The sequence below is a fragment of the Trachinotus anak genome, unplaced genomic scaffold (assembly GCF_046630095.1).
Source record: "Trachinotus anak isolate AG129_WGS33_773 ecotype Australia unplaced genomic scaffold, CSIRO_AGI_Tana_v1 ptg000018l, whole genome shotgun sequence".
In the NCBI taxonomy this organism is placed as follows: domain Eukaryota; kingdom Metazoa; phylum Chordata; class Actinopteri; order Carangiformes; family Carangidae; genus Trachinotus; species Trachinotus anak.
Window position 1 is genome coordinate 710,478 of NW_027273869.1, and position 27,105 is coordinate 737,582.

At 39.9% G+C, this 27,105-nt stretch overlaps 1 protein-coding gene across 2 annotated transcripts in view; it reads left to right on the forward strand.

Moving 5' to 3' along the window:
- The window catches only part of braf (B-Raf proto-oncogene, serine/threonine kinase), a 30,904-nt gene extending 6,151 nt beyond the window's left edge, over nt 1–24,753 (forward strand). The window contains exons 2-20 of one of the 2 annotated variants that reach the window (XM_071501601.1): nt 6,469–6,570; nt 6,685–6,972; nt 7,724–7,827; nt 8,906–9,008; nt 9,133–9,281; nt 10,141–10,260; nt 10,527–10,686; nt 11,841–11,880; nt 12,578–12,697; nt 15,616–15,752; nt 15,857–15,974; nt 17,568–17,652; nt 17,818–17,994; nt 18,075–18,121; nt 18,324–18,442; nt 18,696–18,827; nt 21,445–21,579; nt 22,897–23,050; nt 24,639–24,753. In XM_071501601.1, the coding sequence (XP_071357702.1) occupies nt 6,469–6,570; nt 6,685–6,972; nt 7,724–7,827; nt 8,906–9,008; nt 9,133–9,281; nt 10,141–10,260; nt 10,527–10,686; nt 11,841–11,880; nt 12,578–12,697; nt 15,616–15,752; nt 15,857–15,974; nt 17,568–17,652; nt 17,818–17,994; nt 18,075–18,121; nt 18,324–18,442; nt 18,696–18,827; nt 21,445–21,579; nt 22,897–23,050; nt 24,639–24,661 (2,313 nt within the window). In that variant the 3' untranslated portion in view covers nt 24,662–24,753. The remainder of the gene's footprint in view (nt 1–6,468; nt 6,571–6,684; nt 6,973–7,723; nt 7,828–8,905; nt 9,009–9,132; nt 9,282–10,140; nt 10,261–10,526; nt 10,687–11,840; nt 11,881–12,577; nt 12,698–15,615; nt 15,753–15,856; nt 15,975–17,567; nt 17,653–17,817; nt 17,995–18,074; nt 18,122–18,323; nt 18,443–18,695; nt 18,828–21,444; nt 21,580–22,896; nt 23,051–24,638) is intronic. The other variant, XM_071501602.1, reaches the window with a different exon arrangement.
- Nucleotides 24,754–27,105: the final 2,352 nt, after the last annotated feature.

Genomic DNA, 27,105 nt, shown 5'->3' on the forward strand with positions numbered 1-27,105 from the left:
AACCTGATGGTCACTCTGACAGTGCTCCAGCATTGCTCTGTGGAGAGAAGAACCTTCCAGAAGGACAACCATTTCTGCAGCACTCCACCAATCAGGCCTGTATGGTAGAGTGGCCTGACGGAAGCAACTCCTCAGTAAAAGGCACAGGTCTGATGAAACAAAGATTGAACTCGTTGGCCTGAATGCCAAGCATCATGTCTGGGGGAAACCAGGCACCGCTCATCACCTGGCCAATACCATCCCTACAGTGTAGCATGGTGGTGGCAGGAACTCAAAACTCCATGGACTTTGTAAACACGGTTTGAGGACTGAAACTATAGTGTCCCATCATGTGACCTGAGTGTTTTTTTTTTTTTTTTTTACATGCATACCAACTATAGAGGTGGTGGATACTGAAGGGCAACGTCTGCAACATAACAACACTCTTCATAATAGAACCAACCTTAACCCAGACCAGATATGCAAAATGCTGGATTTATGCCTGAACACTACCTATTCCAACTATTTGTTTTACAGACAAATGCATCGCTGTGCTATGGGGTCATCCGTATCGCTCGTTGTAAGCAACCTTTCCGTGGAAGAAGTTGAAAGCAGGGCCTTGAACTCTTTCAAAGGAACAGCACCAAGCCACTGATTTAGATATGTTGATGAAACATGGATCAAAATTAAAACCAAGGAAGTGCAAGTTTTCACAGAACACATTAACCCAATGGACTAGTTCAGATGAGAGGATGTTAGAAACAACAGCTTGCCTTTTTTGGACTTTGTCATATACACTGAAGTGGACAGGAGCATACAGACTAGAGTATACAGGGAACCCACACACACAGACCAGTACCTACTCTTTGACTCCTACCACCCACCCACTGGATCACAAAGTAGGAATAAGAATCCTGCAATACTGAGATGTTAATGTGCCAACAAGTGCCAAGGCCCAAGAGAAGGAGCACAAACACCTGAAGGATGCACTTAAAACTTGTGGATACCGCAACTGAACCTTTGTGAAAACAGCTGCAAGATCTAGAAAAACACCACCACTGCAGTTGATAAAGAATAAATGGAATAAAGAATAAAATCATCATCAAGTATCTAAGAAACCCATATTTACAAAGCATTTTATCTTTTCACTAAGAGTTCTCCTAAGTCGCACCAAGTATTTCTAACTAAAAGTTGTCTCCTAAATCCTGTTCACAAAGCTGCTGAGACCAACTTTTACTAAGGAAAAGCGAAAACTTATAAGCTAAGAGAGGGGCTCTGTTGCTATGGCTGATATCTATTCCCACAGATGAGCTTGCTTGCAAGAACCACAGCAATTGGTTAATGAAAGACCGATCTGTGCTGGTGAAAACGCTTGTGCAACATCCCGCAGTAATAATAAAAAACACTGAGAAATGAATTAATACAAATTAAGTAATAATGGATTACATGTTGTTTACTAAAGTAGTGGATTCTCCAATATCTATGTAGCGTCTATAGGTGTGTCTAGACCTGGGAGAATTTAATTTTACTATAAAAACTTACATGCAATTCATGGAAAGTTTAAAAAAAAAAAAAAAAAAAAAAAAAAGAAAACAACCAAAAACAAAACAGCCTATTAGCCTCCTACTGTACCTGTTTGAGTATAGCTATGGTCCCAATTGTGGGTTGAGGTAGTGTGTGATATCCACTGTCCCACACTATGTGACATATATGATGACTATGAAACCTTTCAAACAACTGCCTCAGACCACTCTCCATTAAGATCCACAGTTCATGTGTAGATCTTGGCCACTTTGCAACAATATCTAGAATTGTACATGTATCATCGAATACAACCTATGGTATTTTTTTTTTTCTGTCTATGGCACCTATCACACTGGGTAGACCAGCAACTGCCATGAAGCTGAACACCTAAAGGGAATTGTATGAATTGATTGAATATGATGTGGGTTCTACAGAGCGCAGTTATTTTTTGGTGAATAGTTTGGCTTATAGACAGCAGGGAGCTCTCCAAGTTGTCAGCATTGCAAAGTTGTATTTCCCCTGTTGCCAAGTTGTGCAACCCCTTTATGATTCTTTATGATTTGATCTTTGTGAGTCTCAATCAGAATCAGAATCAGAATCAGGTTTATTGCCAAGTATGTTTTCACGTACAAGGAATTTGTTCTAGTGATTGGTGCAGAGCGCACCAAAACACCGAGGCAGCCATCTGCGGCGCCATTTAAAAAGGAGGAATGGGGAAAAAACAAGTGGAGAGGAGAGGAGAAAAAAATAACAGAACCCAAACTATACTCCTGGGGGGGGGGGGGGGGGGGTACAGGTACAGTGTGGCCGCTGCCATTTAGGCGCAGCTATCGGACCCCGCCCGCCGCGCTGGATGGGAGGAAGCGGCGAAGGCGTGGGATGGGGTTGGGTTGTGAGTTGCATATGTACATGTAAGAGGTGTCCGTGAATGTGTGTGTGTGCATAGGCCTGGGGAGTCGCTTCGTCTAGTTCACAATCAGTGCCTCAGTTCGCAGGGTGTCATCGCGATAACACAGCAAGTTGCCATGGAGACATCCTTGATCGGTTCCTGGACGGAGTCAACAATCCACAGGTGTCCGTGGAGGAGGGGGGGGGGTAGGAGTAGAAGCGTCTCACTGCAGCGATCTCGTGGGGGAGTTGTTCCAGCACCGGTCTTGGCCAAGGCTGGTGCTGCGGGGGCCGGAACGCAGATTAGATTATGATTGTTTGGGTTAGGGCGAGCAGTCGTATTTCAATAGACACGGCTTACTCTGTTAGTCCATTCTGGTCATCTCCATCCATTCTCCTTTCCAAAGCTGAAAGCTTCTCCAAGATGTGACCCATGTTGCGATTTATGACCACAGTCTGAGCATTAACAGCTCCTTCCAAGGTGGTTCCCAAGTTGCGGTTCACAATCACAGTCTGAGTGCTTACAGCTTTACTCACTCCATCAATTATGTCGGGCAGCGTGGGGATTTGGACTGCTGTCACCGTCTTCCGAATTTTCCGATACACCAGGGCAATGCCTAATCCAATCAGCAGAAAGCCTGATATCACAGTTCCGAATATATAGAGATCTTCGATGTCCTCAACGGAAAGACTCGCCAGGCACACGACCCTCCAGTCCTCCCAGGAGTCCCTCATGTAGCCAGCGGGGTACGTTCCGCCAGGGCAGACAGGTTCCCCCGAACCCGGGCTTCTCGTCGAGAAGATCCTGTCAATTGCGTTGAGAGACCAGTTGACCAATTCCATGATTTTAGATTACTTCTAACTTCTCCCAGACTTGGGTGCTACTTTTAGTGCTAAGTGGCTTTGTGAATTACTGTTAGTCAAAAAAAAGGAGTCCTAACATTGGGACTGACACGCCCATTTATTATTGGCAGGAGTTGTTATGAGCTACTTTTCGCTGTAAGATGCTTTGTGAATATGGGCCCAGAATTAATTTTTTTTTTTTTTTTTTTTTTTTTGAGAATTGAGATGATACATTTTTAAGGAAAACTGACACTTTTTATCTAGGTTTATGACATGTTACTTTTCCATCTCTCCTACGCATGTTAGATACTTTTCTTTCTGCTAACTCACAGTTCGATCCCCTAGCTCCTCCAGTCCATGTGTCAAAATGTCCTTGGACAACACTGAACCCAAATTGCCCCTGATGGCTGTTCCATCAGTTTATGTGAATGGTAGAAGCGCTCTTTGTGTAGATGTAAAAGCTGTATGACTGTGTGTGAATGGGTGAATGTGGCTCACATTGTGAAGTGCTTTGAGTGGTCAATAAGACCAAAAAAGCGCAATATAAACAGTCCATTTACCATTTAGTTATTGGTGGACTGTGTATTGAGTTTAGTGTCAGTTCAGCTCAGCTGCGACCCACATCATTATCCTGTATGACTGTCATGTTTCACCTAAAAATTCACTTTTTGAAATCTTTCTTCATCATCTGCATCTGAAGACATCAAAAACAAACATTGGCATCTTGGTGAGCTCAGTTATGAAATCTCGGCTGCTACTGACAGGCACATTTTACACAGGCACTGCACTAGTCCAACCATAAATGGAGGAATCTGTCTGTCCATCTGTCTGTATTTTGATCTTCTTGATGACCGCTTATGTGATTGACTTCAAACTGGGCAGGTGTATTTTCTGAAGACGCAAGGAAGTGCACTCCATTTGTTGTAAACCGCACTTAATGTTACCATGTTTTCTTTTGAATTTTGAGTTTTTAATTAATTAGCTTAATTGATCAATAAAAATGAATTGATGTAATGAGCCCAGTCAGGCTAATATCAGAAAAAGTGACTTCTCAATTCAGTAGTTCTCTGATCTCAAGGAACACATCAGGATAGTGACTGGGTTTAAATAAATAATTATTCAGGGTAAATGCAAGGTTTGATAATCACCAAGATGAAAAGTGGCGCAAAAGAACATTGTTAATCAATGGCTGATAAAATAAATTATAATGAATTTAGCAATGGTGGGAGAAAAATAGGCTATTTACTATACAGCTAAACTGCTAGTTATACTATGAGGTCTACAAATGAAATTTGATGATTAAGATATTTTTTTGACATTAACCCAGTCATGAGCAGAAGAGTTTAATTTTATCTACTATGAGCTGTGCTGTGGCTAGAGATTTTCCTGGTTGGAACTGTGGTAGTTGGTGTTGGAACCCTGGAACTTCCTCATGAAGGACTCTGGGGTGGTTTCCCTGGAGTTGATGTGTAGTTACTGGGCGACTGGCTCTACCAGTTCTCTCAACTGTTGAGCACTTGGCAGTTTGCCAGCAGGCTTTCTCCATTGGCACTGCTGTTCAGTTCCCTATAGGCAGTCGGGGGCAGATCATGTCTTGCGTGTTAAAGCGAAATAAGCTCTAATTATGGTACTTAACTATTGCAAGATAATTCATGATCTTAATTAAAACGTTACAAAAATGTTCTGAGGCACTTCTGCTCTTCTGATTCAGTTAGTTTTGACATAGCTTGTAAAACTAAAAGATTGCTTGTGTAGACAAAGGAAAAGTTACTGAGAGCAAGTGGCAAAAGAAAGAACAAACACCTTGTGGACAAAAAAAGAGCTATTTCAGGGGCAGTATTCCATCTTCTCACAGAGAAGTGAGTAATTTTTTTACAGAACTTCTGGATTGCATAATTTGGAGTTTATTAACAAAAATTACTCCTGCCTTCCACCATGACCCATAAAGCTTTAAACAACATATAAACTTAATGGAGCTAATAATGACAGAAAGGACAGTCCAAATTTAGATTTCATGTTGGTATATTGCAAAACCTTAAACCTAATACAATTGATTAATTGCTCAAATAACATAATAAATGTTGTCTAACACTAATAGTAAATAAATGTGAATGACACAGCAATCCTTTGATTATAAAAGTAATGATAAAGACACTTGTGAATGTTTTAATCTCTGTTACCATATATGAAGGATGCTGGCTCTCTGGTCACAAGGAAGATGGTGTCTTAAACTTTAGATTTTATATTTTGGTCATTCTATAGGGTAGAAATTTGGGGATTGAACTAAATCACTTAAAAACTTTTATTGTCCGTCAAAACTGTCCATCATTTTGACATCATTTTTCAGGAGTGTTGTGGAGAGATGCATGCGCTGTAAGATGCAGGTCATCACCAGTCACCTTCTCCACAACATACTGGCAGGTCAGAGAAGTGGCAGTTGATCTTGACAGGGACTTAAATATTAATTGATTACATTAGGAGCTGTTGGACATTCTGAATTTCCCCAAGGGATTAATAAAGTATTGGTCTGTCTGTCTAGTCCCTGAGATTTTTGTGACTGATCACACTGTGCACCATAAAAAATACTTATCACAAAATAATGGCAGTTAAGCAAGACTTGCAGTGAAGGGATTTGAAAGTCAGCCACAAGTCAGTTTACAACAATCTGCCACTTTTTAAGATTTATGGTGAACTAAGATAAGCAGTTAGACTTACATACACACAGCTTTTATTTTATTATGATAGTAATTTTGCGGGGTATGTAACACTCAGAAATATTTATTCACTTTCCCAATCATTGTGAATGGGGGGAAAAAGTATTTTTTTTTTGTATTGTGTATCATGTGATGAACCTGGGAGTTGCATTACAACATGCAGCTAAAATGCCAAACTAGCTTCTCAGCCAAGTACTGTTCCTGGCTGTGGCGTCGTCCGTGATCACCTCTGTATGTTCACAAGTCATATTTAAAACAATGTAGATTTCCATGTCTCTTGGCCATGTCATCATGAGATTTTATGACCAAGTCTGATGATGTGACCACTTCGACAGCACAAAAGTACAATGTAGTCAGATTGGAAGTATAAACTGAGACTCTTCTGGCCATCAACAGTGCCCTGTTTCACTATCTGAGGAACAACAAGCCACATGAGATTCATTCTCTAGACATCAGTCTTAGTTTTTCAGTTACTGAGAGATATGAACTTCTTAACATTGTTTGGTGTGTGTCCCCACAGATATGGAATATCAAACAGATGATAAAGTTGACACAAGAACACTTAGAGGCTCTACTGGACAAATTTGGAGGAGAACACAATCCTCCCTCCATATATCTAGAGGTAAGAGAACTTTGGTTTAAGTAATTATAACTTTGCATAGAAGAAATCTTGTAAATGTAATTTGAGGCTTTGAAACTGCTGAGTGAAGGCTCTCTGGTATCTTGTCCCCATCAGGCCTATGAGGAGTACACCAGTAAACTAGATGCCCTGCAGCAGAGGGAGCAGCAGCTGCTGGAAGCCATGGGGAACGGTACAGACTTCTCCTGCTCTCCTTCTCCCATGCCAGCCCTTCTGGAGGTCAAGATGGGAGGTTGTGGGGTTGGAGGAGGGGCTCAGGCCTTTCCCTCAGCTCCCAACACCTTGGCTGTCCTGCAGACCCCCGTTGACACCAGCCGAGCCAACCCTCGCTCCCCACAGAAACCTATCGTTAGGGTCTTCCTGCCCAACAAACAGAGAACAGTGGTATGTCTGACGTCTTCTCATAGGATACATATGTATTGAAAATGATTTGAAGGTTTGAGATTTTGATTGGCCAAGATTATATGAAATTTGCAATACACATAAGTAAAGTATTGCTCCTCAAGTAAACACTAAAGTTTCCTTGGAAATTAGGCAGGATACAGAAATATATGCCTCAGTATGCTATGACATCAGATATGTTGGGAGCATTAACTCCTTTAACTTGGTTTTACCAGCTGGGTGAGACCAGTGTCTTTCACCCTTTGTTTGCACTAAATAAGCACATCAGCAAACTGAAAACGTGTATTGCTTACAGTTTCCAAAATGCCTCATTTAGAGTGAAAACAATAGCTCACTGAAAAGTGATGTCATATTTAACACCTCCCTAAGGTGTGCTGGTAATTGGGCCATTACATTGTAAACAAATTCTCTACAAAAGAGAGTTTTTCATTGTGGATCAGATGAAAACAAAGAACTAACAGTTGTAACGTTTACGATTAGTGGTGCAGTAAGTTTGGATTCTTCTTGGAGTTCGGACTCTGCACATGGTGTCATTAGTTTCATTGTCTATTTAAAGGACATTTTAGTTTCAGGTTGTTTTGTGTCTGTAGGTTGATGAACAGTGCAGGGTCTGTTGAATTTGGTTGAATCCCTTTCACTTTGATGAGATCCACAGTGGGAAGCTGCAGATAAAAACTCTGCTCCCAGACCTGAAACCATGTTAGTTCAGTGAGTGTCCTTGTGTTGTGTTCAGGTCCCAGCCCGCTGTGGTATGACTGTGAGAGACTCATTGAAGAAAGCTCTGATGATGCGAGGCCTCATTCCAGAGTGCTGTGCTGTGTACAGGATACAGGATGGGTAAGTCTGTCACTGATGTGCTGCAGAGGGCACTAACTAATAGTGCGTACACTGATACATGATGCATTCTCTTGCTGTATCTTGCTGTAACAATGTTTGTTACATAACATACTATATTTGCACTTGCATAATAGATTGGTATTTTTTTATGATAATACAGAATTTACAGTTTAGTCCTGAAATTAATTTACACAAATTACAATTAATCTCTCAACTATAATACTTTCCACCAGTTCAGATATTTCTGCTTGTCTGTTTCTGACCGTTTTTATATTTAAATTATTGCACTTGTGCACATGCTGTGGTTTGTGTGATGAGCCCTGCACATTTTGGTAGACAATATCAAGTGAACAAATACAATAAGCTTTATGACTATGAAGTTTAGACCTGTTTCCTAAATGGTGAATCACAGTCTGAGAGTCCTTTGGGTGTTTTTTTTTTTTTTTTTTTTTTTTTTTTTTGCAAACTTCCAGCTGGCCACTTAGCTATAAAGCCCAAATTGAAGGGTATGCTGCAGTTGCTTATGAAAATCTACATACAAGAGTGTGGCCAGAGTTCTTGGTCACTTCTCTTACCAGAGCCCTTCTCCCTGGATTGCTCATTTTGGCTGGACGGCCAGCTCAATGAAGAGTCCCGGTTGTTCCAGACTTTTTCCTTTTAAGAATTATGGAGGTCACTGTGCTCTTGGGAACTTTCAGAGCAGCAGAAATATTTTTGTAGCCTTTCCCAGATCTGTGCCTCGGCTCAATCCTGTCTCTGAGCTCTACAGACAGTTCCTTCCTTCTTGTAGCTCTTTGCTCTTTGAAATGCATCGTCACCTGTGAGACCTTATATATAGACATATAGACAGGTGTGTGCCTTTCCAAATCATGTCCAGTCAGCTGAATTTACCACAGTTGGACTCAAAGATGATCAAGAGAAATGGCAGGCACCTGAGCTATACATTTGCAAAAATTTCTAAGATTCATTCTTTCCTGAGCCATTATGGGGTATTAAGTGTAGATTGAAAGAGGAAAAACTAGTTGTTATGTCATAATCATACTATGTAAATCAGTGGAACATTATTTTCCTATTTCAGAGAGAAGAAGCCTATTGGTTGGGACACAGACATCTCCTGGCTGACAGGAGAAGAGTTACACGTAGAAGTATTGGAGAATGTGCCACTCACCACACACAACTTTGTAAGTACAGTGATACAAAATCTCACATCATGGCTTACATGACAGACAGTAAATATTATATGCTGATTATATTACTCAGCCTTACCTTGGCCTGTGTGTTTGTGTGTGTCTGTTTGATTGACAGGTGAGGAAGACCTTCTTCACACTGGCTTTCTGTGACTTCTGCAGAAAGCTGCTGTTCCAGGGTTTCCGCTGTCAGACCTGTGGATACAAGTTCCACCAGCGTTGCAGCACTGAGGTTCCTCTCATGTGTGTCAACTATGACCAGTTAGAGTAAGTCACACACAGAGGGAGACCAATCATGTTGTAACCAGTCTGGGGCTGAACCTATTCTATAATATATAGAAGAAGAATTTCTGATATGATCTTGGACTTTTATAGCAGTGCTTGTATTGGACCCTTACCAGTACTTATTACTCAGTATTGGTACTTTGTAATTATTAAAGGCACATGATGTAGTTATTGTACATATCGAGTAAAATAGGCCTATTTCCTGGTTTAATAACCACAATATGCAGCTGTGTAAGCTACAATATGTTAAACCATGTTAACTCAGTTAGAAAGGTGCTTTTATGTGTTTTTCAGTGGATGGGTTCATTTGCTGGTTTAAAATACTGGAGCATATTGGATAGTGATGTTTTTTCTGTTGTGAGCTTTACACATCATCACTAGCCTAAACTGCCTTAAAACATCTTGGCTGACTGCACAGATGCCAGTTAGTGAAACATGTTTACCAGATAACATTTTGTAGTTTGGCTAACTCAAGAAATGAATATAAACTTGTAAATGTAGTATGGAGAAGCCTGCTAAAGGGGTTGATACTGACTTTGATCTTATGGATTGGCAGCTAGATGTAGGAAGGGTGTAGTTAAAGGACATTTTGTTTTAAATGGTCATTTAAATGGCTTACCTTTGGCTTAAACACTGAATATACTGTATACTTGCCATAGTATGAAATTTGTTAGTCCATTCCTCTGACCAAGCTCTGTGCTGTCCCTGTGCCAGTCACATGACTTTATTTTTTTTGTTAATCATGTGTTTCATGATTCAATTCTAAATAAGTTAAGCTTCAGCACTGAGTTGGTAATGACTGAATAATTAATAAGTAACCTTGATGATGGTTCTTCTGCAGCTTGTTGCTAGTGTCCAAGTTCTTTGAGCATCACCCATTCACCCAGGAGGAGGTCTCCTCAGAGGGAACCACCCCTGTGTCTGAGGTCTGTCCGTCACTCCCCCCATCTGACTCCACCGGGTGAGTCCTCCACCTTCACACTCCTCAGTGGAATAAGAGGAGTCCTTCTGCTAAAGTGCTTCTCTGGTCTTTTTCTAGCAACACAACATGGAGGGTGCCAAGAGTTGGCAGCTTTTCCTTCCAAACACCCATTAGAGTTGATGTTTTTGGATTTTTTTCTGTTAATTCAGCAAACAGTAAATGTGCATAGAGATGTACAGAGATGTGTTTCATTCCAAAGTCCTTTTTTTTAAAAACTACTTTTGACTAACACATTTAATTTCCAGGTCTATATGTCACACTACTGTGTCCCCGTCCAAGTCCATACCCATCCCACCCAGCTTCAGGCCCAATGAGGAGGACCACCGCAACCAGTTTGGCCAGCGAGACCGTTCATCCTCTGCCCCCAACGTCCATATTAACACCATTGAGCCTGTCAACATTGATGTGAGTCTGTCCTCCCTGGAATGACTGAGTAATATGTGCTTCTAAGCCATTAACTATGATTGGCCACCATGCAGGTTTCACTCCAGCCAAACAGCAGATGATTTCACCGATTTCCACTCTTTAACCAGAGATGAGGAGCTAACCAACAAAAAACTGCAGTCATGTTTGGCTGTGGTCAACACTTGGAGGGGAGCAGGCAATGCGTTACTCCTTGCCATGACCCTCTCCAAAGCCAGACCCAACTCAGCACAGCTCCAAGAGGATTACTCTAGGAAATTTGAAATGGCTGATAAGCCAGTCATCATCATGGGCCAAAAAAATTGTTGTGGCCTCTGAATACCCATTCCCTTCTAATTGTGCCATTTATTATGTCCTCTAATAAGTCCAAAGCTGCCATTTGCACATGGTTTTATGTCCACTAATTTAATTGCATACACGTGGACGTGTCACTGTGTACAATAAGACCCATAGTTATTTTCACGTGCCTGACAGACTCATAAACCAAATCCAAATGTTAGTAGTTTCCCTGCATCACTTTTGTGTCACCAGTTGACTCAGTTCACTCTTGATATATCTGACCATGAGCATGAAAGATGGCGTACACAATGTGTTTGTGTGTATGCAGCATTTATACATGAGGCCTCAGGGGCCATAGCAGACCCATTAACTGCAGGAGGTGCCCATATAGTGTAACTATACACATTACAGTTTACATGACTGTCATGACTCAAGGCAGCTAATGTAACAGCTATCATTCACATTGCCTTTTTGACTCACACTAATGACTTTGTGTTATTTTTAATATCTCTGACTAATACATTGTGTAAAAAAATAAATGAATCAAATTAATTCATTATACCACCTATAGTTTAGAATTAGGTTACTATGCTGGGTTCAACTGAATGAGAAGAACCTGTTAGTTCTCTTATTGCCTTTAAAACTGACTTCACATTCAGTGTGAATAGCAAAAACAACCTCAGTTCTTGTATTGGTTCTGAAAACATGACTGCACTTCCAGCTACTAGAACTTCTGTAATAGCAGTTCTTTAAAAAAAAGTGCTGCTACAGTAAAGTATGTGTGTGAGTGTATTAATTATAACAGTGTTAATTATTATTTATTTTCTTTCTTCCTTTTCTTTCTTCCTTCATTTCAGGACTTGATTCGAGATCAGGGCTTACCAAGGTCAGATGGAGGTAAGGATCTCAATAGCAGACTTCAGGCTCATTCTGTAGCTTTTTTCCCACCATCCTCTGTCTGCGTGCTCTTGGTCTTTTGTGTGTGTGTGTGGAGTTCAGACCCAAGGAGTTGAGTCAGTTCTGTTTAGTCCTGCAGCCACTGACTGAGAGCAGTAGCTCAGGACACATGTTATTTCAAATCTGTGGGTCAGTTTTTGGAAGAATGACATCTTCTTTTTCTTCTTCCAGTCTTAGAGTTGCTCTGCCAGATCAGGAGGAACAGACATAGCTAACAAATCTTTTTAACTTCGTTATAAAAGTTTAGTGGAAATAAAATCATCAAGAAGTTAAATCAGAGGTATGCTGTGGTCTTCCTGGTGTAAAGAGCCAGCTGATTCCCCTGCTTCCAGTCTTTGTGCAAAGCTTAACTTACTGTTACTCGTTACTGCTTAACTGTCACACACAGGCAGGAGATGGATATCCATCTGAACATTCACTCTAAAAAAGAAAATTTCCCAAAATGTTCAGACTGAAATTTATTATAGATAAATATAAAATTGGCTGTGTGAAAACAGAGGTAAGCTAATGTGCTAACTGTAGTGTGGTAGGAGGGCTCTCTGTTCAGGAGCTCAGCTGTATCCTTGGTCAGTAGTTCGAGGTGAGAGGGGCAGGGTGAGTAGCAGTGATGGTCTGTCTGTCTCTCTTTGCCCTGCAGCCCCCCTGACCCACCCCGCCCGCTGCTTGAGGAAGCACCGAACACGGACCTCAAGCCCCCTCCTATACTCCTACCCCAATGACATAGTGTTTGATTTTGAGCCCGAGCCTGTTTTCCGAGGTAGTTAGGCCTCCGTGTGTTCCTGTGTCTTTCAACCTGCAACCCCTCAACCCATCCCACCACCCCTTCCACCAACCTCCCCACACACCAATCCTGACCCCCCACACCTGTGTCACTTCCACAACATCCACCGTGTGTACCTCTCTTTCTTTTCCCCTTTTATATCCTCACATGCTGTCTCTGCCACACACCTGATAGTGCACAGATTACACACAGATCTCACCACTACTCTGATGTGACACTTTTTTATTCTATGGATGGTGGATTGACTGAAATGATGCTTTGTTCAGTTATTTGTTAACTCTTGTGAGGATGTAATCAAACATTTTTAAGATCAATTTCATGATAGCAAGGGTGTAGGTTTGGTCTCAGTATTAGTAGGGATAAAATTACCCCGCCACCCTTCCAAAGAAAAAAGACAACACTTGTCAGCCAAATGTTTATTACGATGTAAGATCTGTATTTACACGACTTCTACAAGACTTTAGGAACTTGGTTGTTAATACTAACAGTATTTTTGCATCCATCATCAGCATTTTTATACTCCGTAGGCCTACTAGTGTTGCAGTTCCCCTCTCTCCATTGTTTTCACACAACTAGCTCCTAGCTAAACTGGCACCTTGACCAGCTACAACAGAAAAATGCTGCTAATCCAGCGATGTGTCAGTAATCACTATCTAATAATGTAAGGCTGGTGACCAGGTTAGGAATTTCGTCATTTTAGGGACAAGGCCATTTGGCCTTTGTCGTCACAAAAAATTTTAGGGCACAAAGGCCAATGAGTGATTTGATGCCTACAAGTAAATAACTTGACTTCCTGATAAGAAAAAAACAAGAAAATAACTCAAATGACATGAAAATATAGACGTAAATGATTCTCTTTTTAAAATTAAAAAAAAAAAAGACATATTTTAAGATGCAGTTTGTTATCAAGTATCAATTAAGATACATCATGTTGTCATGTAGGTTATTAATTGACCAGAAACTGTAAATATGTAAATCTATTTCAGAGAAACTTATTATTTCAGCAGATAAAGGTCTTTTAAGTGTCAAAATCACATAAATCATGTTGCACAGTAAAGTTCAAATTTTTAAGTCAATGGCATCAGGGCAAGCAAGTCAGTTAAAGCTAAACATGTTAGAGCGATACTGAAGAGGAAATTATATCTCTCCTTACATATGATCTCAGAATAGTTTTCTGTACTTTAAAGGATCTGATGCCAGTTTGCAATAATTATATAATTTACCACCCTCTTGTGGTGGTAGTAGGCTAGTGTCTCTAGAGACTAGATGAAACACAGCTGTTAAAGTTTCTGTCATTTTTGGGGGTGTGAGAGGAAATCAGCCATTCTGGGATCATTTATGATATTGCAGCATTATACCCACATACAGACGTGTTAAAACTAAACTTGCCCATTAAGAGTAGCAAGTAAACTTTTCCAAGATCTCAAGTAAGTTTGAGAAAGAATATTGCTACAGGATTAGCAAGGTTCCTTTCAGGAATAGCTCAGTAGCCTATGTAGGTTGTGTGCGTAGCAGGAGAGATAGAGAGTGGTGATGAAACCAGAGTGGAGCATGGGCACAAAAACCATGGTGGCCATAGGATGTACAATGATTTTCCAGACATCACTGCCTGATGAAATGATGCCTCTGGGTGGGAACATCAGAATTATCTAATAACTTCACTCCAAACATAGTGTGAATGAAATCACTCAAATATTGATAGGGACATTACTGTCCTCCCAGAATACTGGTCGGGACATGTCCCAACCATCCATATGCAAACCTACATCCTCTGATGATAGCACAATAGTAAAAATCCAAGTAATCCAAGAGGCAGCACATGATGATTCCAGGCTTAAACCACTATCAAAATGCATTAAAATGAAAATTCAATCACAGTGTGACTGCTTAAATTTACATGTACAGACAACATAATCGGCACATTAAAGTCCAGCCCTGTGTTTGTGGCTTGCATAGTTTTTTAACAAGATATGTTTATACCAAACATAATCCCAAAGACTTCTACATTACTTGTCTCAGATAAAATATTGCAAACTTGCAAAGTCATATTTTTTATATAATAACAGTCTTAATATTACTCTGTAATATTCAAAGAAAAATAGTGCTGTATTTATTTAACAGCTGAATAATTATGGTACTGCTTCTGAACAAGCATGTTAATGTTGTTTTATGATTTAAAAAAATGTCTAACAGGATTTGATATTGGACTGACAACCATTGTACCCATTATACTCTTTAATTGTGCTTTTTTGATAGTCTATAAAATGAATAATGGTTCATCCCTAACTCAGCCCTAACTCACTTGTAATATTTACATTTTGTTCTGTATTTTTCACCTTTTCATGGTTATGAACCTGATCATGTAAGTTGTAAATATAAAGTCATTTATATGGAGTACAAAACTTTTCAGATTCAAAATGTTGATTTTTGGAAGGCGTATATTTCCGTTCTTGATGGAACAAGGCTGCAAGTTTGCCTGTGCTTTCAATCTTTTTGACAAGCACATCCCAGACAAATTTCTGTAACATACTCTTTTTTTCCCCCCATATTTATTGTTATAATATAAATAGCATAAATAGGCAACAGTTTAAAATCAGTGGACTTCCTCTGAGACATCATAATATCCTTTGTAATTCTGATGGAAGTAGTAAGTGATGGATCTGTGATGTCTAGATTATTAAACTATTAACTGCCATCCAACAAAGCACCCCCCTCACCAGTCCTCTGTGCATGTGACCAAACACACACAACTGATATAGACGCCTCAGTCCCTGTCCTTGCCAAACCTTTTATTTCTTTATTCTTCTGCGTCATCTCATCGTCTTTCAACCAGTGTTTCTCATTCTCTCTTTTTTTTATTGTTTCTCTTCTATTCAACCATGATCCCACTCCAGGCTCTACCACAGGGCTGTCGGCCACACCTCCTGCTTCTTTACCTGGCTCTCTGACCAGTGTCAAGGTTCCTCAGAAGTCACCATGCCAACAGAGGGAGCGCAAGTCATCATCGTCGTCTGAGGACCGCAATAAGATGGTGAGTTTTCAGCAGTTGTGTGTGTGTGTGTGTGTGTGTGTGTGTGTGTGTGTGTGTGTGTGTGTGTGTGTGTGTTAATGCTGACTATGTGCCTTTTAAAACAGAAAACCCTAGGGAGAAGGGACTCCAGTGATGACTGGGAAATCCCTGAGGGTCAGATCACTCTGGGTCAGAGAATAGGCTCAGGATCTTTTGGAACTGTTTTCAAGGGAAAGTGGCATGGTAAGAACAACAGCACACCCTATTTTCACACCACAAGCAGCTAGTACGGAACCTGTTTAAATCCTTGCCCATCAAATGACCACTCTGTGAATAAGCGAGAGAATTTAGTAGTGGGAGTTTTTTTTAAATTAAAAACACATGAATGAGTCATACCACCATAAACGCACACACTTTATTTTAATCCAATCCCACATACACAATCCTCTGGCCAGAAGTACTCTCTAGAACACCTAATGTGGTTAATTAATCCACCCTTGAAAATAGCCCCCAATAGATACTATGTCATCCTATTTGAGTAATGTATCATAAAATAATTAGTTTTAAGATTTACATCTTTAGTAGAACCAATGGGCTTTGAGCTGAGAGTCACAGACAGGGTAGGGGAGTCAGAAAGTATTGAGAGATGGACTAACACATTGTTGGTTTTGCTCTTTTATTGCATTTGTTGACTCTAAAAAAATACCAAATGTAACCATAGGTTCAGCCAAATCAACCAGGCCATTTGAATTTTGGCAGTATTTGCCTGAATATAATACAATGGTTTCTCCGTCTAGACATTGCAGAAGTCAGGTTGATTTACATTCACAGATTCAACATAAATGTAATAACTGTAACTTGATAAATTAAGTTTTTCACATTTGTTGACAGTGCCAAAAGCGTCCCTATTTAGATCACTGTAAACAAGACCAGGTGAAAACCTAGTATTTAAATGATCACTTAGAGTTGTAATAGACAGAATATCTTTCTTTTTGTATCTCTTACACAGCCTCCTTTTGGGATCCACAATAGTTTAGCCTTTATTTACCTCAATTTACTTTACTCCAAAACGTAACAGACTTTTATTAGAGCCAGGTCTTTGTTTCTAGCTCCCTCTGTTTGATGTTTTGAATTGGTCAGTTGTATTTTAGTACAAAGCCTCATTTTCAGTCACTCCTGTTTGCCATGTTAAAGTTAGTACATTACGTATTAATACAAACTCAACACTTCCTGCAATCTTTTCGATTCAAAAGCCCTCTAGTGTTTCAGTGGAAAGAAAACCTTTATTTCTCAGCAGGGTTTTTATTGCTGTGCTGCAGTAAGCATATTTTCTCATTTCTATTTGCTGACATTTCAGTTGTTTACATTCTATTTAGATCTGCTAGTTCCTTTAGCAGTTAGCGATAACTTCTCTAACTCCCTCTCCCCTGCTCTCTCTTGTTCAATGTGTCTTATTTTTAGTTTTTCCTCTGCCTCCTTTACCTGCTTTGTTAGACTTCCCGTAACAAGAGGTGTAGCCCTATGCCGCTGGTCGGCTTCCATACACAGTCATTATAGACTGATTGACTCACTGGTTCACTCACACATTCACACACTCCACATTACAACGCTGGCCCTGTTGTTGCTGTCCAGACAAAAATAGGTTTATCTTCTTGTATTCAGTCAAGTACAGTATGTGGGCACCCTGTTGGTAGTCAAAACTCAGAACTCTCTGGTCAGAGCCTGACCACAGTCCCATCATGTCCTCATACCCATGTGCAATGTGTGCAGCTTTTTACAGTAGTGAAACATAACATGGTTTCCATGGATCCTAAAAGGCCTTTTCTCTCCTCTCAGGTGATGTGGCAGTGAAGATGTTGAATGTCACTGCTCCCACACCACAACAGCTTCAGGCCTTCAAGAATGAAGTGGGAGTCCTCAGGTAACTTCTGCCACCTGTTCTTTAATCAGAAAAACCTATGTGCTTTTCACCTTTTACACTGCACTTTAAATTGATATCATATTACCAGAGTATCCTCCTTCAACAAAGCTATGCAAAACATCTGCAGTTCTGTATATTTATCAACCTGTGTGTGTTTCCACCAAGGAAAACACGTCATGTGAACATTCTGCTGTTCATGGGCTACACCACCAAGCCTCAACTGGCTATAGTGACCCAGTGGTGTGAAGGCTCCAGTCTGTACCACCACCTGCACATCATCGAGACCAAGTTTGAGATGATCAAGCTGATCGACATCGCCCGGCAGACTGCTCAGGGCATGGAGTGAGTTCCCCCTCAAATGCAAAAGCAGTCAGATTTCACTGTATGTGTAGTCATCTAATAACTATTCTTTTCCTCCTCAGTTACCTGCATGCCAAATCAATCATCCATAGAGATCTGAAGAGCAACAGTATCCTTTTAAAGCATTTTACTAAGCCAGTTAATGTTTAGGCTAAGGTTTTTCTGTTTTTCAAAATAAATTCAAATCTGTTGCTGATGTTGCTGATATATCTCGCTGACAAACAGGACTAAAAATATAACCTCCATCCTTAGAAAATGGTACTACTACATGGTAAAGAGACAAGTGTTTCCATGACCTCCTCTCCTCCCAGATATTTTCCTCCACGAGGATCTGACAGTGAAGATCGGTGACTTTGGCCTGGCCACAGTCAAGTCCCGCTGGAGTGGCTCCCACCAATTTGAACAGCTGTCTGGCTCGATACTGTGGATGGTCAGTGACTCTTCGCTAATTATAATTAATTTATTATGAAATTATAAAAGGCAGTAATAATATAATATTTGTAATAATAGTAGGCTACATTTGGAAACAAACATACTTTTTTGACAATTCAGATGCAGAGAATACATGTTTTTGTAATCATAAACCTATTTAAAATGGGCATGTTTTCACTGTGCTCCGGCCAGCAGCTAGAACTCGTTTTCTTTGGGTCATGTGACAGTCCATGTAACTTATGCTCTGTCAGGCTCCAGAGGTGATCCGGCTGCAGGACAAGAATCCCTACAGCTTCCAGTCAGACGTCTATGCCTTTGGCATTGTGCTGTACGAGCTCATGTCAGGAGCACTGCCCTACTCCAACATAAACAACAGAGACCAGGTGAGACCCAAACAGATCTGCCCCCACCAATGAAGATTTCTTTTTGAATTTGTGTTTTGAAATGGATCCATCAAGTATTATCATTTGAGATAAAGCATCCTCTAACCTAAGTTATAATCATTAAAGAAAAAGGTCAATAGAGAGTGAGATGTTTGGATTGATATCAATCTCATGTCTGTGTGTTCAGCTGGTTTTAATGGTTTTCTAAGAAACAATTTGAGTAAAGACACTCTATGAAATTGCTGTTGATTCATAAGTACATGCTAATCTACAAGCTGGTGGTTTCATTTAGTCTTTTTACCAAACAACATAAACAATAAACAAGTAGTGGAAGTTAATCTCCCTACACAGGCTAAGTAAATAGGATCGGGAAATAAGGAAAGCATGTGGCACCTATAGAGCTGTGGGTTACTGATGAACTATCAGCATCAAAGAAACAAGATTGGTTTATTGGCCCTTAAATTTCTACAATATTATTGTAATTGTAAACCTTACAAGACAACCACAGAACATCAGGCTGTTACCTGTGTCTCAGGAACAGTGGTGAGCAGGGGACTGTTCCAGTTCAGTTCCTCTTCATCCTGTATACTGTGGACTTTAAATACAACTCTGAGTCTTTCCACAGAAATACTTGGATGACACAGTTATTGTGGTGTGTATCGGTAATGAGCAGGAAGGAGAGTGCAGGGATCTGATGATGGCCTTCATTGAATGGAGCGACAAGAACTCCCTCCTCCTGAACACGGCCATGGAGATGGACACTGAGCTGATGCACTTATAAATACCTAGGGGTGCACCTGGACAGTAAACTGGACTACTCCCTGAACATGGATGCCATCTACTGGAAGGGGCAGAGTTGGCTCTTTTTCCTCAGGAAACTCAGGTCCTTTGACGTTTGCAGTGAAATGCTGCACATGTTTTATCACTCAGTGGTGGCGAGTGTCATCTTCTATGCTGTGGTCTGCTGGGGCAGCAGCATGTCAGACAAGAACACAACGAGATTGGACAAGCTGGTTAAAAAAGCTGTGCCTGTGCTTGGCAGGAGTCTGCACTCACTCAGTACTGTTGTGGAGAGACACATGCACTGTAAGATGCATGCCATCTTGGACAATACCAACCAACCTCTCCACAACATTCTTCCAGGCAAGAGAAGCAGCTATAGCTGCAGCCAACGTCTCATCTCACTGCACTGCATGTCTGAGCGGTTCAGGAAATCCTTTGTTCCTACTGCCATTAGACTGTTAACGCCTCAACCAAAGGCAGTGGATCATGACATGGACTAACTGAATATAGCTATCTAATCCCATTGAGTTGACATACCTCTTTTCCTATTTTCACAGCAGAGAACCTACAAGAGAATTATTGGACTAAAGGATTGATTGGTTGGTTGGTTTACAGGTATATTCTGGTTGGTTAGGGGGTTTGTAGCTGTATTCTGAGTGGGTGGTTCGTAGCTCTATTGTGATTGGGTCGTTTGAAGCTGTATTCTGGTTGGTTGGTTGGTTGGTTGGTTGGTTGGTTGGTTGGTTTGTAGCTGTATTCTGGTTGGTTAATTGGTTTGCAGCTCTATTCTGATTGTTGGTTTGCAGTTGTATGCAGACTCAGTATTTGGTTTATAGCCGTATTGTGATTGGTTGATTTGAAGCTCTATTCTGATTGGGTGGTTGGTTTGCAGCTCTATTCTGACTGGTTGGTTGATTCCTTTAGTTGGTTTGTAGCTGTATTTTGATTATTTAGTTGTTTTGTTGCTTTGTGGCTGTATTCTTATTGCTTGGTTGGTTTTTAGTCATATTGTGTTTAGTTCATTTTTAGCTGTCTTTTAGTTGGTTGATTTGTAGCTTTATTCTGATTAGTTAGTTTGTAGCTGTATGCTGATTTGGTAGTTGGTTTGTAACTGTATCCTGATGGGTTGTTTTGTAGACGTGTCCTGATTGGTTGATTTGTAACTGTATTTTGATCATTTAGATGGTTTGTTTGGTATATAGCCGTATTCTGATTGGTTGCTTGATTCGGTTTGTAGCTGTATTCCAATTGGATTTGGCACAAACATTCACTTTGACTCAAGGACGATCTGATTAGATTTTGGTGGTTAAAGGTCAAAGGTCAATGTCATGATGACCTTGCAAAAGACGGTTTTGAGGAGTTCCCAGTATCTCGAGAACTTCTAAAGGGAATTCCTTCACATTTGGCAAAAATGGATGAATTGATTAGATTTTGGTGGTCAAAGGTCAAGGTAGCTGACTGAACAAAACTTTTGTTTTTAGGTGTAACTCCAGAATTCACCCAACAATTATGATAAAATTTCACACAGTCCTTTCAAAATAAATTTTCTAATTCCATTTTTAAATATAATTCTTATATCATCATAAGGAAACAAAATTATTATATTTATCCATGCATCATTCAAAGGCACTGAATTATAATATATGTTTTATTGTGATTTAATTCATCAGTATACTTAATAATAATCAACACAGAAAACATTGCACAAGTATAAGTACTGTAGTGGCAAAGTCCAGTCACAGCATTAACATTTAGTAAAAGCGGCAGCATTATGAAATTTTTGTTTATCTCTGCAAACAAATACTATGTTGACTCCTATCTTCTCTTCACATAGATCATATTTATGGTGGGTCGAGGTTACTTGTCTCCTGACCTGAGTAAGGTGCGCAGCAACTGTCCGAAGGCAATGAAGAGACTGATGGCTGACTGCCTGAAGAAGAAGAGAGAAGAGCGACCTCTCTTCCCTCAGGTTGCAAAATAAATGTTGATGGTGTTATTTTATTGGGAAGGTGACAGATGCATATGATTTACTACATTAAAGACAGGAGGGCACTTAATAAATGATTGAATATTGTAAATGGTCTTTTTTTTTCAACCTCAATAGCAGAGAGAACTATGTATTTATTTTAAACAGGCTTGTATTAGAAACAGGTTGTCATTTCTAATTTTCCCTGTAATTAAATATATGCATTCAGAAAGTACTCATACTAGAAGGTAATAACTTTACAAAAAGAAATTCATGTTTTCCATATGGGGTAGCTTAAGACTGAAAAAATTAACAATTTTAGCATAAGGCTGCAACATAACAAAATGTGAGAAAGGACTGTGTTTTTTTGTCAAATTCAAATTCCACAGCACTAAATTCATCAGCACAGCAACAGTCATGTCATGTCATGGTTTTTAACAGGGATCATCATCATTTATTCATGAATTCCAACCACTTTTTTTTCACTCGTAAAGTGACAGTTCGGAATATTTGACGTGGGGTTGAGCAAGGTAGTTATCTATAGTCAGTTAATTTTGCGCTTAATTCAGCTCAGCACTCTGCACAGAAGCTGAGCGATGTGCTGCTGTGGATGGGGAGAGCAAAAAAATTTAATTTAGTCACTAGCAAGTATTAGTTTTAAGTGTACACTCAATTTTGATATTGTCACTCTTATATTTCCGTATTTTATTTTGCAGTGAAACAGCCCTTTCCTTTGGAACTACATTTTCTCAATACCATATTCCTAGGCACAACAGCTGATCTGCAGAGTAATACAATGTGCACTGTAGGTACACTTGTGCATATGAATACGGTACTTCAATGGTTCACAACAACTGTAGTTCATAAGGAAAGGGCTGTTTGAGGGCAAGATAAAGTGGTGACAATACTCAAAATAAAGCATGCGCTTAAACTGATATTAGGTTTTTTCTGTGAGCATTTTTTAAAGTGGCTAAAACATACTTTTACTGATGCCTCCATCCAGTTCAGCACATCGCCCAGCTTTTGTGCCAGCGCTCCAGCTGCTTCTCTAAACTGAGTGCTGATCTGAATCTACTACTATAGATAAAGACCTCACACAACCCCACGTCAAATAACCTGAACAATCACTTTAAGCTTCTGTCTGCGAAACACTTCCTGTACAAATATGTCATGTTAAAAGCCATGCGTTAATTAATTGATTCATATAATTGGCTTTCATTTAAATAAAGACCAGAACAGTTTCTTGGTTTTGTTTGGTTGCATTTAGTTGTAAACTTATTCTGACTGATGAATCTGTGGTTGTACTGTGTATTCCGTCAGATCTTGGCATCCATTGAGCTGCTGGCTCGCTCATTACCCAAAATCCACCGCAGCGCCTCGGAGCCTTCGTTAAACCGAGCCGGCTTCCAGACGGAGGACTTCAGCTTGTACGCCTGCGCCTCACCCAAAACCCCCATCCAGGCCGGTGGCTATGGTGAGCTCATACACACATACAGGAACATATGTCTTAACAGCACTGGTGAGGAAGTCTTTGGTTCAGTAAATTAACTGACCAACCCTGATTACAAACTAGTACCAAAGTACTGGCCAAGACTACTGATGGGAACAAGGTTTCACTTTATTAGTACCGTGAGAAAATTTAACCTGAGGTGACTACAAAAAATTTCAGCAGATTCCTCATGCAGAAATCCCTTTAGAGTTATGTCATCAAATATAGTCACTCAGCAATAAATACTAGCTTTGTGAAAGTGTTAGTGATGATGTTGTGTATAATTGCATTATTATGAAAATGTATTTTTAATTTTTGCTTCCCCATATTTGTAAATGTTGGGTTCGCCTATTAATAGAAGATTTGTTTTGATTCAATAAATTTGTGTTACACTCCTGTCCTGGACTAAATAGTAAATTGCTAAAGTTTAATTGATTTGAATTAATGTGAGAGTGACAGTCATATTTTTCGAAGCAATTAATCAAACGGATAATTGTACATCTCATAAAGGTAGAGTATTGGGTGCAGGATCTTCATATTTGATTGCATTACATTTACAGCAGATTCTACTATTCTGTTCTCTGAGTGAATATGAAGGGGATGTGTTGTAATCCAGTGTTCCAGTTGAGTTTGAAGATGCCACAGTACTTAAATGCTTATTTACTTGCTTTTCCATCTTGATAGTAATTCAAACAGAAGGACAAAACAAATATTTGGAAATCTAATGATTTTAAAGTGAGATGTTAACATAACACTTTTTCATGGCTTTCAGAGGCCTTTTTGTTCCAGCTTCTCATTTATCTGGGCCCTAAAAAATAGAATAAACCATAACAGAAAAATTACATGATAGACTGCCCGAATAGGTAAAACATGTAAAAGTTCTACATATAAAAACATAATAAAAAATGGATAAAGTACTTACTGAAAATGTAAGCAATGTTAAAGTGCCCTGGTGTTGTACAAAAAGTAACCTGAAAGGTTAAATCTGCACCTGAAAAGGTCACAAACACAATTCCAAGAGTTCCAATTTTGCCATATCAGTAATATTTATAAGTGTAATATTTCAGTGTTGTGTTTTAAAGGATAATTCCAGTTTATTTCAAACCTAGCCTTTTTCCATAAACAAGGCTATTGTGACTCAAGTCAGATTAAAGTCAAATGAATGAAAGATACATTGTGTGAGTCCCTGTTCTCCTGAACCCCTACAATGGAGGTGGTGAGTGCAAAGCTTGAAACCCATAGAGCCACAATACCCATTTATTGAGAAATATGCCAGGCTGAAATATCACTATACATGTATGATGAAACATAAAGTTTTGTCACATTTCAGAAAAGGCAGAGATGGGGACAGCTGTAATGTGAAGACACACATTTCTGAAAGTGAACACTGAAAGTGTAAGGTTGCTTGAGAGGAGACAGTCAGCTCAAAATAATTCCACTTACACTGGCTTAAGTTGAATTGGTGGAGGTAAAATGTAATAAAATGATACCAACAAAGCTGATATTGACTTTACTATGACTGCTGCAACAGTGCTTACACACTCATTTTCTCCATATCTTTGTTATCTTTCAGGGGAATTTTCAGCATTCAAATAAGTGCTACAGATCCCAGCAGTCCATCCCTCGTCACTTCTCAAAAGTCTCATGTCCCTGCGGTGGATTCATTCATTACTGAAAAAAATGAAAAATTAGTCTCAAAGCTGTTTTCTTCCTCTATCAACCTGAAGAAGGCAGCCTCAATGGAGGCAACAAAAAGCTGTCCAGCAGGCAAACAGCCACAGCGACAGACAAAACTGAATTAGGGGGAAAAAAGCAACTTGGATGACACAAAAAGGAAAAAAAATATATCCATACCAAAACAGTTTTATTGCCTGCTGGAGGGAAAAGAAGGCAAAAGGAAGGGGAGACGGATGAGAAACGTCAGGAGAAGTCGAGGCTCTGGGTGCCACTCATCTCGCCATTTCCTATGCAGGCGAGGAGGGAGGCTGGTTTATCAACTGGGCCGCTGAACTGCACTTTGAGTGACGGCAGAACAGGGCCTGTGGAAGGAGAAGCAGCCTCCCATCTGATGGTTGAGATGGGAGGTCAGACATTAGCCTGTTCCTGAAAGGAGCTGGAGGTCACTCAGCAAGGGTTAACCCCAAAGGAAGATGACTTGAAAGCTAGATCTATTTTTACTTTTTCATTTGTTCCTCATGTTTCAGATTTTAGCTAGCAGTTGCTAGGAATTATGAGCTTTTTGTCCTTTGTTTCTTTTGAAGAGATGGTAGCTGTTTTAGAAGAAAGCTTTCTTCCCGGTCATGCAGCATAGGCCTTTGCTTTATTTTGTCTTTCTGGGCTTAATGCTGACCAAATTCTGCGAAATACTGTATTTTTCCCTTCTTTTTTGCCTCCAACAAATTTGACACCAGTGAAGAAATGGCAACATCTGTGGAGAGATTTTGCATGTGAAAGCAGGAGAAGCAGTACTTTCCATAGATTTGCAGTAGAAAAGTCCAGAACCCGTGATAGCAACAGTTACTGGTCTTTGGAAGGAAAAATGTTACCTTGTTTGGTGATGGAAGCTACATGAAAGGCATTTCTTGTTCCCTTTAAAGAACCTGGTCTAAGCCAACAAATGCTGATTAGTGAGCTTTAGAGGTGTAGGATATTTCTACCAAGCCGCTCTACCCTGCTGCCCAGGGTTTATGCACAGCTAAGGAGTGTGTACAGTACTTGTGGCTTATCTAAGTTTCAAAGTTGTTACACAGCATCTTTGCAACAACAAAGCTTCTGACGCTTTTCTTCAAAACCCAACCTCAGATTTTTTTTTTTTTTTTTTGTGACAAGTCCTTTTGCCTTTATTTTTTAATTTTAGTTTATTATTATTATTATTATTATTGTTTTTGATCATGTGGCTTTAATATTGCACTTAGCTTAAAATGGGGACCTTACTTGTTGCAGCTGCTCGCTAATGGGCTGCAGCACAATCTGCTGAAACGACCAGTGATCTTCTGGAGACTTCTGTTGGTCTTGGATAAAGTCTGATAATGTTCTGTCAATCACACCTTTTACCTTTTCTACACACATGCACCTGTACTTTTTTCATTCCAGTGTGTGTTAGGGGTCGTAGGTGTTACAGGTTGTTTTTATTTTGTTATTGTCATTGTTTGCCTTTTTCTGTACAGGCAGGCCTGCAGATATTTACTTATTTATGTGAATCTTTTTGTTGTATGGACTAATTTTCAGAATTGCTTTATTTGACGCTAATAGTCTTTCTTTTGACGCTTATTTTAGTCTTTGTGACTTGTGTACTTGCACTTTGTAGAGATGGATTGAAGTAAATGAGCGACTTGCCTTGACTTTTTTTGTTGAAGAATTGTGAGATGCAGAGCTGATCCATCTAATACATGAGTCATCTGCAGGGACTGAAGTGTGAATATTTTTGCTAGGAAGGCAAAATTTTCATACTAGGACTGTCTGTGATAAAGCCTTCAGGAGCAGGGTACGGCACCATACCTAGTGTGATGGGAGCTGGGCAAATGGGACTGCTGGCTTGATAAATGGATGTTTTGGAGGTAGAGCATATAGTTGAAGCATCCATCCAAACACCAACAAACTGGTTCTTCACATTCATCATGGGTCATGTATGTCTTTCCATCATAAACATCATGAACTAACCTGCAGGCATCACCCTCCCACAGCAATGTTATTACGCATTTTTTGCCTGCCTTTTTATGTGACAGTCCAACATGTTAGGAAATACACTTATTTGTCATGTCACCCATCAGACTATGAAACAGAAAGGGCTGCAAGTTTAGCCTAGCCGAGCACAAAGACTGGAAGCGGGGGAAAACTGCTAACCCTGAACCAGGACAGTCTTACTATTTGTCATGGTCCTGGATTACCGCCTCCTTAATTTGGACATCTTTGTCATTTTAGTCAGCATCTCATGAAATGTACATTACAAGAAGCATATTCAAAATATGAACTGGTAGGACATCTTTGTAGCAACTCACTATGTGGAAAAAAACACATCATCAGTCACATTGTCCAGGTTA